Source organism: Balaenoptera acutorostrata, chromosome 4 (genome assembly GCF_949987535.1).
Source record: "Balaenoptera acutorostrata chromosome 4, mBalAcu1.1, whole genome shotgun sequence".
Lineage (NCBI taxonomy): Eukaryota > Metazoa > Chordata > Mammalia > Artiodactyla > Balaenopteridae > Balaenoptera > Balaenoptera acutorostrata.
Window position 1 is genome coordinate 139683494 of NC_080067.1, and position 17289 is coordinate 139700782.

Here is a 17289-nt window from a genome sequence, read left to right on the forward strand (position 1 = left end):
TCTAGTGTAAGCTTCAGTCTTCTTTGTCCTCTTAACCGTGGGAATGTTGAGAAGATTAGGCACATGTAGCGAGGGGACAGATTCCTATTATTTTCTGCTGCTTGGTGAAAATAAAGATTGGGGAAAGCAGGATTTCTATATCCTAGGAGATGTTGTCCCAGCATCAAGAATTTCTAACTGAACTTGAGCTTTATTTTTAATATCAATATTTTAAATAGGTCCCTATGTCAATGATTCCTCATTTTTTTGTAAGAAATTGATGAAAGTAATGAAACTGCTCCCCAGAAAAATGCATATTCCCCCTGAAACTATGTATTCAGTTTTGCTTCAGGCAGTTCTTAAGAGCCTGAAATTTGCCTGTGGATCAATTACTGCCCCCAACTCCAGGCCCTCCACAAGGTGGTCTTTAAGTCCCAAGTTAAGAGATAGGTACTCTTTAGCCATCTCTGGGTCTGGTGGTAGCTTTATTATTAATAATGTAATTTCTATGAGAAAATATGCTCTGATTAAAAACTCCTAAAAATAGATGTGAAAAACCCAATGTGTTTGAATGTTCAATTCAGTAATCTCTACCTGTTAGTTTAGGGAGAATCACCTTTTCCACAATGGTCGGTAACAGTGCAACATCTACATCATCTTTTTCTTGCTCTCGCTCTTCACAACCGTAAAACAGCAAAGATTCAAACCACAGCATATTCTCAAAGTCACGACATTTTGCCTAGAAAATATTTAAAAGGTTACCCAAACATTTAAAATAGTGGCTATTTCTGCTTCTAGCCATGAAAAGAGTAACAGGAACTGGATTTAGCCTTCAGTCATAAACTAAAAACTGGACAAAAATATGAAACATCTATTTTCAGACAATGGACCACAGGCAGTACAGGACCATGACCCTGAAAGAACAGAATCAAATGAGCTCCTGGCCAGAAGAGGAGATGAGGGTAGGCAACTGCAAGCAAAGCAGTCCTGCTGAGTTAGGAGACAATCTAAGTTCAGGAAGGCTGGAACGCTAGAAGCTGTGGGGCAGAGGAAGGAGCTACACAGAAGGAGAGCTCCCAGATGCACACAAGTGTCCCCGAGCCTCTGCTGGACACTAAGAAACACATGCCCAGGGCGGGACTCCACAAGGTCTGGCAAAGAGCAATCGGGAGCTGGGAGCTGAATGGTTCCCAGAGCTTAGATTTTTTTCCTCTTGTTTTCAGGGCTTCAACCTCAGCCTTCTTTTTGTTACAGTTTACATATTCAACCCAGCCCATCTCATTCATGCCCACGGCTCCATCCATATGTTGGTAACTTCCAAAACCATATCTTAAACATGACCACTACATGTGTACAGACAATTTGAGTTTCCTCCCTTATGTAACAGGCAATGAGGTCCTATTGATTCCACCTCTTAAATCTATCAGTTTATCTCATCCTCCTGATTTCCATCACCACTGACTTAGTTCAGGGTCCCATTTCACATCTTCCTCATTGAGCTTTCCCATGATGTTCTGTTTTTCTGGAATCAAAGAACCAAGTTCTTATTCATTCATGTTCATATCTCAGCGTCACTACATGTAATTTTAGTTGACTGAGAAAGTGTATAAAAATCGAAAAGCAAGAGACAGTTCTCTTGAGAAGGGACAGAACATAAAAGGAAATATCATAAGATTATACCCAGTGATAATGTGTCAATTATAGCCCTGTGGGTGACCTATCTCCCCTGAAAAACACTTTGCTGAAGCTTACATCTCTAGCTTTGAGATTAAAATTGCCCAAGGCATCATGGTATATTGCTTTTTTTTTAGAAGAAAGTGTTTTTTGGTTTTTGTTTTTTTTTAATTAATTAATTAAATTTATGGCTGCGTTGGGTCTTGCTGTGCGTGGGCTTTCTCTCGTTGCAGCGAGCGCGGGCTACTCTTCATTGTGGTGCGTGGGTTTCTCATTGTGGTGGCTTCTCTTGTTGCGGAGCACGGGCTCTAGGCACACGGGCTTCAGTAGTTGCGGCACGCGGGCTCAGCAGTTGTGGCTTGCGGGCTCTAGAGCGCAGGCTCAGCAGTTGTGGCGCATGGGCTTAGTAGCTCCGCGGCATGTGGGATCTTCCCGGACCAGGGCTCGAACCCATGTCCCCCACATTGGCAGGTGGATTCTTAACCACTGCGCCACCAGGGAAATCCAGTGTATTGCTTTTCAACAGTGATAGAAGCCACTCACCTCAAGAGGAGTCCAAGTGAGAAGCTGCAGCCTTATGAGGGGATTGAACAACTTTGGCAAGCAAAGGCCGATGTAAGCATCCTTGTAGGATGTGTAGTATTTTGAACGCCATGCTTCAAACTGGGATTTAATACAATCGATTGAACAGAAACTTTCAAGGACATCTTCAAAAACCTTGCTGGACTCTTTTGAAATGCGATCTAAAAACAACAACAACAACAAAAAAACCCCAGAGAATCAAAACTTAGTATGCAGTAGAAAAAACACAGTTCAAATATTTTCAGTGTTTTCTTTGTAGCTTGAGTATCAATAAGATAGGCTCATTAGCAAAGGAATAATTGTTAACTGCAACTTAAAAGAAAAGAACCAGAGATAAGTTTAGGTTCCAAACGTCTATCATGCAAACCATAGTGCAGGTAGTCTCTGCTTTGCATAGTTCCAATATGTACTATTATCTGTCACCACAGTCTAAATAACACCTGTCCCCAAAAACTCAGTTCAAATTTCAAGCACCATGGAATAGTAACTGTGAGTAATTGCATAAAGTACAGACTCTGTATCTAGCTCTTCAGCCCACAAATCACCACGTAAATAACAGATGTGTATCATGATCAGTGACCAATCATTTCTCTTCTTTCAAAGTCTGTTGGTGATTGCAATAACTGACATAGACAAGAATCAGCAATGGATGCTAGGATCTTTAAGGAAAAGGTTATTTAATGCTCCATATGACTTGGAACAGCAGACTCTTTATAATGAAGAGACCTAGTCATGACAACCTACTTCTCAAGATCCATCTTAACACCACTAATAGTGGGCAACCTAACATTTGCCATCTGGTATCATGCTGGTAACAGCATCTTGTGTGAAGTATTCTTGCCAAAAAAGCTTTAACCTGAATCTAATCAAGACTTAACTTCCAGTTTACAAGAAATATAGTGACTGGAAGAACAAGTTAAAACCATGAGGAAACAGACAAATTTAGAATGTAGGACGTTTTACAAGATAAGTGGCCTGGTCTCTTCAGAAAGTTAATGCCTTAAACAAATAAAGAATACGGGTGTGTGTATGTGTATAAGGTATCATGACATTCACTAATTCTACATAAAAAGATGTAACAACCAAGTGCAATGCAGGAACCTTGTGTGGATCCAGGTTTAGAAAATACAGAGTAACAGAAACAGTCCCAAGAATTCTGGGCGGGGTGGCGGGGGGCTGTTACGGAGGAAAACTGAATGCAGACATGATACTAAAAGTTCTAGGTAATTTTCGCAGGTGTGACAATAGTGTGGCAGTTAGGTAGAAAAGCATCCTTTTTTTTTTTTTTTAAAGAAGACATTAAAGATGTTAAAGTTTTTAGAGGGAAGTGCCATGATGTCTGTAAGTTAATTTCAAATGTTTCAGCAAAACACACACATATCCAAAGCAACCTTGGCTAAATGATGGTTAGAATTGCTGAATTTGGGTGACAGGTGTATATGGGTGGTCACTGTGCTATTCTTTCCAATTTTCCGTACGTTTGGAAATGTTCACTGTAAAAAGAGTGGGAGAAAAAAATAAGCTTATCCAACTAAGTTCCAAAGGGCTCGCAGTCAATATAATTCCAAATAATCACAGCCAGTGGTGGGGAATAAAGACTTTTACTTGGGGATCCTTCTGGAAATGTCTTCATGTAACAGAACTAACTATTCCTTTTGATTGAATTATTCGGGGCTCCCCAAATCAGGAATTTCCTTTAGGGCTGAATGCCCTACTGCCAACCTTTACCTTTCTAGACCAGACAGGCTGCATTACGGCTGCCCCTGGGATCTGAAACATTTTCTTGTCACTTTTAAAATTCTGTGATTCAAAGAGTAATATCATTTATAATGCAAGTACTAGATGAACCCCACAACAAAGTGTTACCACTAATTTTGAGAACTCATCAATAAAAATGGGTGCAAGTTTTTATAATTAAACCAAAGTGCCTAGTTCTAAAGCAGAGGCCACAAAACTTCAAATTATTTCATGGTGGAAACCACAGCCAAGGAGAAAGCACATTGACAATGAATCTCATTTCGAAATAAATGTCTAACCTTTTTCCAGATTGAAATTTGTAATATCTGTAGACGTTTCTTCATCATCGCTGGAAAGGCCTTCAAGGTGATCTGCCATCTTACCGGTTTGCTCTCTGGCTTGTCTACGACGAGTCCTAAATAACAAATATCAAGTTCCCAAACCAGATAAAAGAGACTCCTCCCTTCACAAACAAACCAAGAGCAAGCATCTGTAGAATTACCTTCTAGCCTCCCGTTCTGCAATCCGACGTTTTGCATGCTCTTGATACAGTGCCCGATCTCGTCCAAAGGAATCAAGATTTGGTGCCATCAGAGCTTTATCTGTAAAACAACAATGGTTGAAATTAAAAGCCTTCCTTCAACAATCTTGAGGAAAGAGTTTGCACAGAATAAGCCATAATGATAGACTGCTTTCTAATCTCAACAGCAGGATTCTGCAGTAACCGATAAACCAGCCAGTTTTCTAGTTTAGAGCAAATCTCAATATTAATCTGTGTTCCCACAAAAAGGAAGAGAAAAATAAATGGAGAGTTCAACAACACTACACAAATGCAAATGGGCTTAATCCCTGTTCTTATGCCTAAGTAACAGAACTAGTTTATGCTATGATGATGATCAAATAAATTAAAAATCTAAATTACTTGTGTAAAGGGAAAAATAATACATTACTTTTTTAAGGACGAACTTAGGCATCACATGTTAAATGATAGGACAGCAGAGACATAAGTAGGAAGGATGAAAAAACAGCTTTGTTGCAGGAGTTTAATCATTTATTCTATTTCATTCTAATTTTTCTTTGTAGAAATTTATTCTCTATTACTACTTTAAGAACAAGGGCAGAATCAACATATAGACTGAAAATCATACCTGATAGGACCAAGTTGTGCTTTCTCAAACCCTACTTTCAAAGCACAATTCCCTTATTTCTTTTTTTCCCTATTTTCCATCTCTCTTTTTTTAATTTCTAGGGCAATTTTCTAGCTTTAGCTTTCAACCTTCCTATTTAAATTTATATCTCAGTTACCGTATTTTTAGTTTCTGAGATACGGCTATTCTTCTTAGAACATCCCTTTTCTATAGCATCCTCTACTTGTGCTACGCGTAGGATCCCTTCCAACATCTCCCTGAGGACAGCAATTATGTTTTAAATTTTCTACTGTCACCTGCATTGTCTTTGTTTCCTCAGTCCCTTTGGTTCTATTGCTTGTATTGTTCACCATGATCATTAACTACCTCCTATGTAAGAATGAGGTTGGAAATTTCGTGGATGTAGGTGGGAGCTGTCTAACAGAGGCATCTCCATCAGATCCCTGGGTACAAGTCAACTTTCTGTTGGGGCCCCCAGACGTTATAGTGTCTCATGGTCTTTTCGTTGGACCCACTCTCTTTCTCCAGAGAAGAATCTTCGAATCTCTTGCCTAGGGTAGAAGGAAGAGTGGGGGAAACATCTGTCTGTGATGCTTCCTCATGTCTACATTTAAGTTCTACACTATGGAGATATTCTGTATTACATAGGATAGTAACGAGAAGCACAAAACCCAAAGGGTGGTGGTGGGGGAGGGGGAGATCACGTGCAAAACGAAAGACATCAATTTAAGGCTTTTCCACAGTTTTTTTCCTGATATCAAAGATGTGTCACCGATAGCAGCAACAGGAAAAATAAAACCAAAACTGAGCTGGTATCCACTTCAGTGTATCCTAACTATCCTAGATCCTACTACTTTTAAAAGTTGACTATTTTACTGAATTTTTCATTCATATTTCAAAATAGCTTGGATATTAGGAAGTATGTTCCCGAGTTCAAATTACAAAAAAAGATCAGTAGAGTAAACAAGATGCCCCAGCTCTACCTCAACTGGAACTCCACTACACACCAGATGAATTGGCTAAAAAGTCCTAAACTACAGAAATGATTCCTGCCTCTTTAAGAGCTACCCTTCATTAAAGAAATATTTTAAAGAAAATTCTCTACTATAATAAATACTTAAAATGTTATTATATTTACAGATTTTGTAAAATATATATTGAGGGAGATATAAGAGAGTAGATAATTCAAGAGATAGCCTCCTTCATCTCGGTAAGAATTATATATGCAGTAACTCTGATAAGTGTTTACAAATCTAAACAAATGAATTTCTGGCTGTATTTTTGTTTCTTTAAAAAAAGATCAGAAAGAGAATTGATACTTCAGTACCCCATGCAATTTTTCTCAAATGTTCGGCAATTAATAAATAATCCCTCTAGGACAATACTTTTCACTTTCTCATTACCTTTCACTTCTTTCCAGCTATCAATCTAATTAACATCCATCATTCAATTCTTACTTCAAATTCCATATACGTAAATACCTCCAAATTATAAAGAACAGATTATAGGCAGGAAAAAGTATTTGATGAAATGCATAGCTCACCCAACCATTTAACTTAAAAGGAAATTACTTCTCGTCATAGGTATAATGATTACCTGTAATTTGCCCCAGAAATCTGGTTCTGTCTGGATCAAAAGTGATTTGGGCGGGATGCATTAGTTATTTAGGTGCCCAAAATGGCACTAATCCAATTTAAATGTGTATGGCAAAAACAGGTCAAAGCCATTCATGTGGCTTACATCTGAGTCTGACTCATCTGACGGCTATGTTACCACCTCTTTATGATGCTCCAAAACCCATCCAGCACACAGCAGAATGCTTTCTCAGGGATTCAATGTCTCTCTCATTTAGAGGACACACTATATGACAAAGCATGGTTTTCAGAAAGAATAACAGGGCCCTCTGCACTTGGAACACCTGGGGTGGTTGTTTAATATGCAGATTACTGGACACCATCCAAGACCTGGCAAGAATCTCTGGGGACAGGACCAAGAAATCCGCATTTTAAATTAATATCATGGGTAATTCTGATGTACACTTCCATTTAAGAACTGCTGACATAGGGCCCAAAGAGATGACAAAAGAAGCCACGAGAAATCCAACGTAGGAAAATTCCTATTACAGCACCCAAGAATATAGAGGGCAATGAAAAAGCGGAATTAAAATGTTTAAAATGTCTGGTTAAAGAATTTCAGCTCAACTATTTAATAAGATGTTTCCAATTAATTTTGGTTTTCCATAACACACATCATAATGAAAGGAATATAAATTCAATTTCCAAATTTTTACACTACAATTTCAAGAAGTGTAGGCACCAAATGACTTACTAAAAAAAAAGCCCACTATATGAGGCAAACTAGAAAATACAAAAAAATTTTAAATACAAAAAATTTTGCTTTATCTAAGGGGTGAAGCTCAAAACTCCCCTAATCTTGGAGTTGTATCATTTGTTATGTAATAAAGCCCCCTCTCCCATACAAAATTTCCCAGCCCCTAACTCAAAACCTTTGTTGTGATCAACAACAGCATTTGTATTGGTGTTAAAATGGGGGGAAAATCAATTAAGGCCAAATAGATATGGTTTTAAGATAAAATACTGATGATGTCTTTACTATAAAGAATGAAAGAATATGCCCAAAGACGAATAAGATCGATAGAATATTATTAGTACATGATTTGAGTTCCTTTGCAAAGCTATATTTTCTTAAACACAATCCAAGCACATGCTAATTTTAGATCTACCTGACACAAGAGCAAGGAAATTTGTTTCTTTAAAAAAAAAATGCTCTGAGACGTCTAATTTTCAATTAGGATGCACTAAGTAAACAAGGTTGTTTAATGAATAATAAAAACCTTCAAGATGGACTGACTTGAATGGCTTGAAAACTCCGAAGATTCATCTTTAATATCATCTTGTCGTCTTTGGACAAGGCGGGAAGCTCGCTGTTTGTACAGCTGATGTATTGCTGATTCAAGTTCATTAATCAGTGGCACCTGTAAAAATACAACACACTCCGTAACACCAAACTCCTCAGCTGCTTATATATTTGAGGGTTCCATATTATTTCCGGATTTCTGAAAAAGTACCCTCTGGACAGAATAATCATGAATTCTCAATGAAACACAAATAGTAATTCAGTTTTATGATTTCTGGGAAACACCACTTCTTCTTTTATTCCATATATGGAGCTATAATGTCCAGTGCCTAGTTATTGGAGCAAAAGTTTGGTTAGGTTAAACACTTTAACATTAGTAAAGAGAGCGAGTAAAGAATTGTCAGAAATTTCAGTGCTTCTTTTAGAATAAAGTACTTGAAAGTCCTTTTTAAAAGTCCATTTTTAACTTTCTAGCAGCATGATCTCCCTTGCCAATTTTTGTAGTTTAAAATAAACCATTATTGCTGTGTAATACCAAAAGATGCAATGGCATCTCTGTGGCTTTATTACACATTTAAAACGTGAACTGCATTCATTTACATTAATACAGTGAATAAAATTTCTAGCTATCACTAACCTGTCTAAAATCAATCTATCTAAAACTCAGAAAGTTCTTCTCTTCCTATCAAATGTTTAAAATTTTCCATATTTGTAAGTAAAATAATAAAATTCTTTGTATAAATTGTCAGTTTACAAAGTCAACAAATTTTTCCAGGTTAATAGCCGCAGCTAAGCATTCACTTGGTTCATATGGAATACAAAAGGCTTACGGAATGAGACCTAACTTAAAAGGAAAAACCAGAAAACGTTCTCTTTATAAATACCTATGCTATAACCAAATGCTATGAAACTTTCACAAAACGCTAACAACCACTACACGTACCTGAGGAAACCAGAAATTCTAGTTTCCTGATGGTTAGTGCAAATGAAAAAACACATTATTGAGAGTTTGGGAACACTGGCACCAAGTGTTATAGCAGCGTCCTGAACTGAACAGACTGTAAATGGAAAATAGAAAAAGGCAGGTGGAATACAAAGATGTCCGTAATAAAAGCAATTTTATACACTTGCATGATCCCATTGCAAAAGTAGCAAATGTTCACAGAAAGGTCAAACTGATGGAGTTATTTTATTTTTTAATATGCCACACCATGGGCAACAATGTCCCCAAATCTGCACTGATTATCTTGGTGATATGAGCTGAGCCCACAGACTCTAAAATTAACTAGAATCGATTTTTAAAGCAATTACTGTCATATTATTGTGACTTACACTTATACCTACCCCCTCATTTTTTTCAAACTGTGCAGGACTAAAGACAAATGTACCTATGCATTCCTTTAGTCCTGGAGATTATTAACACTCCTCTACTGTAAGAGCTACACGCCTGAGGTTGCATCAGACAGAACCTTAATTATTCAATTTATAGTTAAAATTCCGATAACGTAATTTTCCTGTTTAGGTAATTAAAATGCCTTTTAACAAAGCCCAGAGAAAATTCTACTGAGAATAAAAACCCTAAAACACATTTTCATCTCTCATTCATGTTTCTTAACAATACTGATTTATCTCAAGAGTGCACAAGAGCGCACCATGACAATTTCTTTACCCTCTCCAAACTGGAAATTGTTATTGACTATCATTATTTCAAGGCCAAATTTAAGACAAAGAACACAAGAAGGAAGATGACTGCAGGAAAATAAAACAATGTAAAGTTAAAATAATCTGCAAAATAATTAAAAATCTAAGTTCAAAACCACTTAAACTTTTATAACAAAAGAGAAAAAAAACAAAAGAATGTTTATATTTTGATGGTCTTACCCTGAAACAATATTTTTATAGTATAACTGGAATGAATATTCAAATCTATCCAATTATTCCTCAGTATTTCCAAAATGACAACTTATGACATTATTAACTCAGCAGCAGACTCAATAAAATCAAATGCATATGAAAATGTCAAAATAAAATACTCATATTTAAAAGGGAATTATCTACTTCTCTTCTAATTAAAATGTAGTCACTATATAATAGATACAGTTTAAGATCTGCTCCATAAACATTTATCTAAGTGACTCTGTAAAAACGTATTAGCACAGTCTGAGGGATACCTCCCTAGGAACAGGGTAATCAAGGAGAGAGAAAGTACACTACTAAGTGTTTTTAAAATAGTAAGCAATTGAAAACTTTATGAACTAGATATTCTACTAGTCTCTTTAACTCAAGAATGGTACAATCTAGTTGATCATATTACTGTCAATATTTTTTAAGAGTTCAGTTTGCAATTACAAGCGTGGAAGTTTACTCAGTAAGTTCCAAAGCAAAGACCCAGATACTTCAAGAAAAAGCTCCATACGGACAAATCTCACAAAGTATGGTTTAAGACAGAGATCCTTTCTCTAGTCACAAAAGGTTATTAGACCTGCTCCCAGCACCATGTCCCCTGGGCTCATAAGGGCTTTATTAGTAGGAAGGACACAACTGCCAGCTCCGACATTTATGTCCACTTCCCCTCTTGACTCTAGCCCCTCTGCAGAGTCAAACTTATGTTTCTTTCTCACCCCTGTACTTGTCACCCTAAGCCACAGACCTGCCACAAGGGATATCATAGCTTAGAATGTAGCTGCTTCTCCACAAATCAGGTGATCAGGACAAGAACATGAATCCTTCAGAGAAGACTTGGCGGATCTGACCAGACTGGCTGGAACCATTAAGATCCATTTGGAAGACACAGTTTGGCACTGTTCTTTAGCCAGCCTTTGGCCTTAAGATACTGAAGTAATCAATGGAGATAATAAAAAGTTAAAATACTGTATGCTTACTGATTCTATGCTAACTCATATGGCCAAGAATAACAGAAAATGTGCCTTCTAATCCTGTATCAGTTGAAAGTTTATGGAGACAGGATATTCAAAAGCACCATGATTTTACTTTTTTTTAAAGAAAAGGCTGTGAAGTCCACAAATGCCTATAAACCAATGCATCAAACAATAACATTTATCTTCAAGAAAAATCAATTAAAAGGCTGTTTCAGAAAAGGATTCTGCGTGCAGCTAACAAAAAACGCAAACAAATGGTACAATAGGATGCAAATAATTGTGCCAGCTGACTGTCATACTAAAAAAAATGAACTTGGAAGAAATGACACCTTAACAGAAATTATGGCCAATGAATGGTTTCTGAAATGGATAAAGCACAGGCTTATTTAGATGAAAGCTATTAGCAGCAATGGCAATCAACTTTATCTAGAGTAAAAAAAAGCTAATAAAATATTGCAACTTTATATGCATATTTGGAATTACTTGTAGAAACAGTTTAAAGATAAGTTTAGATCTGAACCATAAAAAAGAAAATTTCATGAGTCCCTTATATTTTAATAATTCAGGACAGGCCAATAATCCACCATTAAATTAAGGCAGGATTTGCCAAAGTCTTACTTAAATATGCTTTGAATTATCTTTTGTTGTTTTCTACAAGGCACTAGATTACCCCAAGATAGAAGGTTGTTAATGAAGTGGAGAAAATGAAGCATGACTTTTCATCACTTCTAAAGTTGAATTCAGTGGATATTTTCTGAGAAATATAGAAATCTAGACCTCCTTAATTTTGCCTCATTCAAAGAGATTAATATTTTTGCATTCTTACCTTTTCACTGAAACACTCAAGCAAGTCTTGGACATACCCTCGCATTTCTTGCAAAAATTTATACCGTTCACCAATACCCCCAGAAGACCCTTCTAATCTTTCAATAGCCCTGGTGGAGTCCACTCGGCTTTGCAGATGTTTCTCATGCTGCTGTCGATTTGTTTTGTGCAGTTCTTTCATGGAGTCCAACCTTAAGAACAGAAAAGGATAAATATAACACATTTACATCTGGAAGTCTATGCTGTCAGGACTCTTGCAATATTTATAATAATGCATTTAGTTCCACTATTAGAATATAAAAATGCTTGGAGTGGATCTTTTCATCTGTACTGCTTTTTTCCTCAAAAAACGGCAGTTTACAGACTTCATATAAAGTTATTTGGTGGGCTAACCAAAATCTCACTGTTTTGTTTCTCCCCCCATATCTTGACTACACTTTTTCAGAGTCCAAGAGGTGCAAATTCAGAACTGTCTTCAACAAGATCATGGAGTGGTATTTTTAAAAACTTTTCGAGGCTTCCACAGAAGTAATCCAAGAAGGTAGCAGAACAAAGTATGAAGTCATCTTCTGTTTAGCTTTTGAAGATAGGCCAGTGAATCTTCTTTGCCGATATTCTGCATCTGCTACCCCAGACTACATGTTGCCTGAGGGAACGGAAAGCTAGAGGACAGGTCTTTAAGAAGTTGATCTGCCCTACCTGTCTTTAAGCTGTTTCTTTACCAAATCAATAGTAACGGGAGTCATCTCATTACTGGGAGTTTTGAAAGGGACTGTATTATCTGTTTTTTGAGATTTGGCATCGGATGATCCGTAGGCTGTGTAACTATAAGGAATGCCATAGGATGAACCGTAAGGCATTGTCTGGTAAGTGTTCTGGTAGTACATGTTCACTTCAGTGGGCTGACTTGCTTGAACCTAGAAAAGAAATGGGATGTATATTAAAACTAGTAGCTGAAACTATGAAAAGAAAAATCCCATGCCTTTAGTGTTAAACAAACAAACAAAAAAACCACTAACAATAAACATTATACTCATTTTCCAAATAGTATGTAATTAAAATAAGTAATTGCAGAGCTCCTCAAAATCAGGTAACAGTAGGGCTGGATTCATTTCTAATTCTTATGGGATTACTGGATTCATTTCTAGTAACTTTCGGGAAAACAATAACAAAGAAGTTTAGAGTTAGAAGGGACATTAAATTGTGTCAAAACACTAGCAACCAAAAAAATTTTATGTGATATTTCCACTGTATTACTTACTTCTATAAAATAAATTGTTATAACTATTTAGGAAGATATTTTTCATATACAATAAGATTTTTGCATTACTGAGAAATTCATCTTCTACAAAATAATTTTTAAAGTCGGAAAAAAATAAGCTCTATAGGAAAGAAACACCTTATCTATACAGTGGTTCCCAAACTTTAGGAGCAACAGAATCACCCAGAGGACTTGTTAAACAGATGGCAGGGCCCCACCCCCAGGGTTTCTCATGCACTAGGTCTCACTCAGGAGGGTGAGAATTTGCATTTCTAACAAGCTTCCATATGATGCTGCTGCTGCTGGCTGAAGGACCACTTTGAGAAACACTTACCTAGGAAACCAGAAAGTCTTCCATCATTTGGGTGGTAAAAAGCAAAATTTAATATAGTTTCTTCTAACAGCTTACTGGATACATAACTTTATATAATTTTCCTCATTATGTTACTTGAATGAATGACAAAGGATCAATTCAATGTGCAGTATGTTTTTACTTCAACAAGATAAGCTAAAAATTTTTTTAATTTCTTTTTATAATTTTTGAAGTTTAATTCTTTGGTTCTTACCTGAGGGATATTAATTCCTTTTCTTATCTGCTCCTGTTCCCATCGGCTGAGCTCTTCATCTTGTTCTCCAGTTACTAAAGCATCATCATCACTCCCCTCAATACCTACAGCCATAAGCAGCAAAGTAAATAATTCCAAAAAAACAGCGAGGGAAGAGATGCTACCCTGATATTTCACAAAAATCAAGCAAAACTATTGGCATTAACTCAATCGTACTAAAGTTAAAACGTCTATTATGATCTCTCTCGCATTTGATACTTCTGCTTTTGCTTGTCTTAACACACGGCATACCTTAAGCAGAAGGCAGTATCAATGTAACGATTAAAACCTTAGATATGTTTCCTAACCTCTGGAAACCTAATGCCTCCTAAGAATGAAGAGCCAATTACATATATTTATGTACGTTAGGTGCTTAGCACAATACTGGTCACACAGTGCTCAATAAACACTAGCTACCAAAATCATGCTACACTTTTCAAAAAATTCCAATAAGACACTTACACCCAAGCAAGAACAGTTCTCTAACATTAAACATAGTTAAATAAGTATAGGCACTTTTTATTTGATTGTAGTATCAAATTATATTTAATAGCAATGAAACAGGCTTACTGTCCCATTAAATCAAGTTACCTATTTCCTCCGCAATTTTCTGTCTTTGTGATTTTTCTTTCACAGAAAAGACTATACGGCGTTTCTCATCATCATCTTCATCATCACTGGCATCATTCTCATCTTCTCTAACAAGGCGGCCTTTACCAGGCTCACTATCATGAGGAGTGAAATCTCCCAATTCCCGGGCCATCTGACGCTTTTTCCTTGCAGCATGTATAAAAGCTGCATCTGGAATTTCTCCTGGAAACAAATGCAATATTAGGGAATAAAGTTTCTATTTTCTTGAAAATATGAAAGATAAGTGAATCTCGTCAAGACAACCTTGTCACGGTGATGTTCTAATGTTATCTGCTGGCATCCCCGCCCCCCTTCCCAAATTGTGCCTGCAAAACAACTGATTTATTTTTAATTTAGTTTAAATGAAAGTAAAAGTCGCTAGGGAAACTAAAAAATATGTATAATGGCAATATGTACAGGAAGGGGGGGAAGGGAAAATCCACCAAAGCAGTTTTATTTTAATGGTATATTTTTTCATTTTTAAGAAATAAACAAAAGCAATAAAATCACAATTATTACTAAACCAGAAAACAAATAAAAACAAAAAAGGGATCTACAATCTTACAACCTTAAAAAACACTATGAGATTTATAGTATATTTCTCTTGCAAATAGTTTTCAGTTGACGTGTAAGCACACTGAATATATAATTCTGTATCTAATTTTTTCTTCATATTAAAACATAAGCTTTTCCCCATGTTGTTTTGCATAAACATAATTTTTAGTGGTTTACAACATTCACTCAATAAAGCATAATCTACTACATAATCAAATTAATTGACATTTTCACCTACAGTAAAAATTAATGCCTTGCTACTTTTCTAATTGTTGTTTAAATAGCTATGTAATATCCCATCATGTAAATGCACCTTAACTTACTAAGCCATTTCTCTCCTGCTAGACATTTTCTAAATGTTGCTCATTACAAATAACATTGCAATAAAAACATTATTTCCTTGGATAAACTTCTAGCTATGGAATTACAGGGTCAAAGACTAAGAACTTTTGAAATCTACTGATTCATATTGTCCAACTGCTTCCCATAAAGACTGTACCAATTAGAATGCTACTAGATCTATGTACATAACTTTTCACAACTTTACAAACCCAGAGTAAGCATTTTTATTTTTTTAAAATTTATTATTATTATTTTTTGGCCACCCTGAGCAGCCTGTGGGATCTTAGTTCCCCGACCAGGGATTGAACCGCGGCCCACAGTAGTGAAAGCGCTAGGGAATTCCCATAGAGTAAGTATTTTTAGATTTTATAATGAGTTAAATGGTTTCTCTTCATAATTTAAATTTGGCTACTAAGCATTTATTTATTCAAAAGCTGATTAGCCAGTGAATAGATCTACAAATAATTTCCATAAAAAAGTTAAAGAAAAAAAAAAAGTGTGAACATAAAACTAGCAGCAATTTTGCTTTTGGTAGCAGTTCTTAAAAAAGTTAAAATCTTAATCTGAAATACATAAAAAAAGGCCTTTAGTACCACTGACTTGAAGCCCTACGTTTGCTTTCATAATAAAACTGCCTGTTTGAGAATGAACTTGGAAAGTTGGGAAGTTTCTAGTTTTCTTACTTTCTGTATTTGCAAAACGAAACAACCTGGCTTCAAACAGGGATGTCATGAGAAACACCACTTAGCTAACTCCTTCCTTAATGACCATCTTTACAGACGGCTCATTCTTGAGGGCTTACTTCAGTTCTAAGGAGAATTTGCAAGTACACACCTGGACGGAGAACATTCAAAGAAGATAAAGCATTTGAAAAGGCTCCGGCAGCCTTTGGCTTTTCTTCCTCCTTCTCGCTTTCCATATCCATTTCATCTTCCCCGTGTTCACTGATGATAACTCCATCTTCTTGACTGGTGTCCTTAACATGACCTGTTTTGTCCAAAGAAGGTTCGTCTAATTTTTGAAAAGAGTAATAAAATACATCTAAAACAAGATCCATAAATTAAGGAGTCACTTCTAATGCAATTATGGGCTCAATTCATAAAAGCTTGAACTATTTTAATTGTTTATAAAAAACTAAAACCACTGATGTGTGAAAATGAATAATCACAATAAACACAATTGGGAGGTAACAACAATACAGGGGACGCAGGGATGCATGAGGCCCTGCCCAATCGCTACCTTTAATTTTATCAAAATTTTACTAGTTTATCAAAACTAACTGTTTCTCCCTCTAAACTCTCATAGGTAACTGTTCAAACCTCTTGGAAGCATTATTTCACTTTACATGTCAGTGTTTCGTTAAACTCTAAACCCATTTGAGGCAGCTTTCTATCAAGAACAAAGATTATAGACCAGATATACCTCTCTGTAATGAACACTTTATGCGACATCGTCTCAGTTCACAGCCATTTGTCACCCATCATCTGAAGGGTTGAGACCCATAAGTCACATTTACACTGTGTAAGCCCCTGACCCCATTGCCATTACTGAACGTTTAAGAGTGGATGTGTGTTGGGCTTCCCTGGTGGCGCAGTGGTTGAGAATCTGCCTGCCAGTGCAGGGGACACGGGTTCGAGCCCTGGTCTGGGAAGATCCCACATGCCGCGGAGCGACTAGGCCCGTGAGCCACAACTACTGAGCCTGCGCGTCTGGAGCCTGTGCTCTGCAACAGGAGAGGCCACGATAGTGAGAGGCCCCTGCACCGCGATGAAGGGTGGCCCCCGCTTGCCGCAACTAGAGAAAGCCCTAGCACAGAAACGAAGACCCAACACAGCCAAAAATAAAAATAAATAAATAAATTTAAAAAGCAAACAAACAAAAAAAAAAAAAAAAAAAAAGAGTGGATGTGTGACTAAACTTGATTTTTCTGGCAATCTGGAATCGGGACACAGAGACAAGTCAGAGACTAGGTGGCACTAAAAACCACATGCAAACTAGGAAGGGAGTTGTGGAGTAGCCGTACTTGGCCACGTGGACAGAGAAGAGAGCTCTCTAGTTCTCAGGCCATTCCCGAGGCCAGTTTCAAGACTACCTTCCTGCCACAGGGTTCCAGGAGGCACCACTGTTACAGTGGTTTACTTTACACCAAACGGTTTACTTTACTTACAACTAAATAGTCCTATTACACCTTCCAT

General features: G+C 36.8%; 1 protein-coding gene across 3 annotated transcripts in view; it reads right to left on the minus strand.

Annotated features, from left to right (window-relative positions):
* PAXBP1 (PAX3 and PAX7 binding protein 1) overlaps positions 1-17289 on the minus strand; it is a 34972-nt gene that overhangs the window by 11462 nt on the left and 6221 nt on the right. The window contains exons 3-12 of one of the 3 annotated variants that reach the window (XM_057545328.1): positions 15929-16135; positions 14159-14380; positions 13529-13632; positions 12401-12618; positions 11703-11892; positions 7992-8115; positions 4475-4574; positions 4272-4387; positions 2197-2396; positions 574-718 (exon numbers count right to left, since the gene is read on the minus strand). In XM_057545328.1, coding sequence (XP_057401311.1) covers positions 574-718; positions 2197-2396; positions 4272-4387; positions 4475-4574; positions 7992-8115; positions 11703-11892; positions 12401-12618; positions 13529-13632; positions 14159-14380; positions 15929-16135 — 1626 coding nt within the window. The remainder of the gene's footprint in view (positions 1-573; positions 719-2196; positions 2397-4271; positions 4388-4474; positions 4575-7991; positions 8116-11702; positions 11893-12400; positions 12619-13528; positions 13633-14158; positions 14381-15928; positions 16136-17289) is intronic. The other 2 variants (XM_057545331.1, XM_057545330.1) reach the window with 2 other exon arrangements.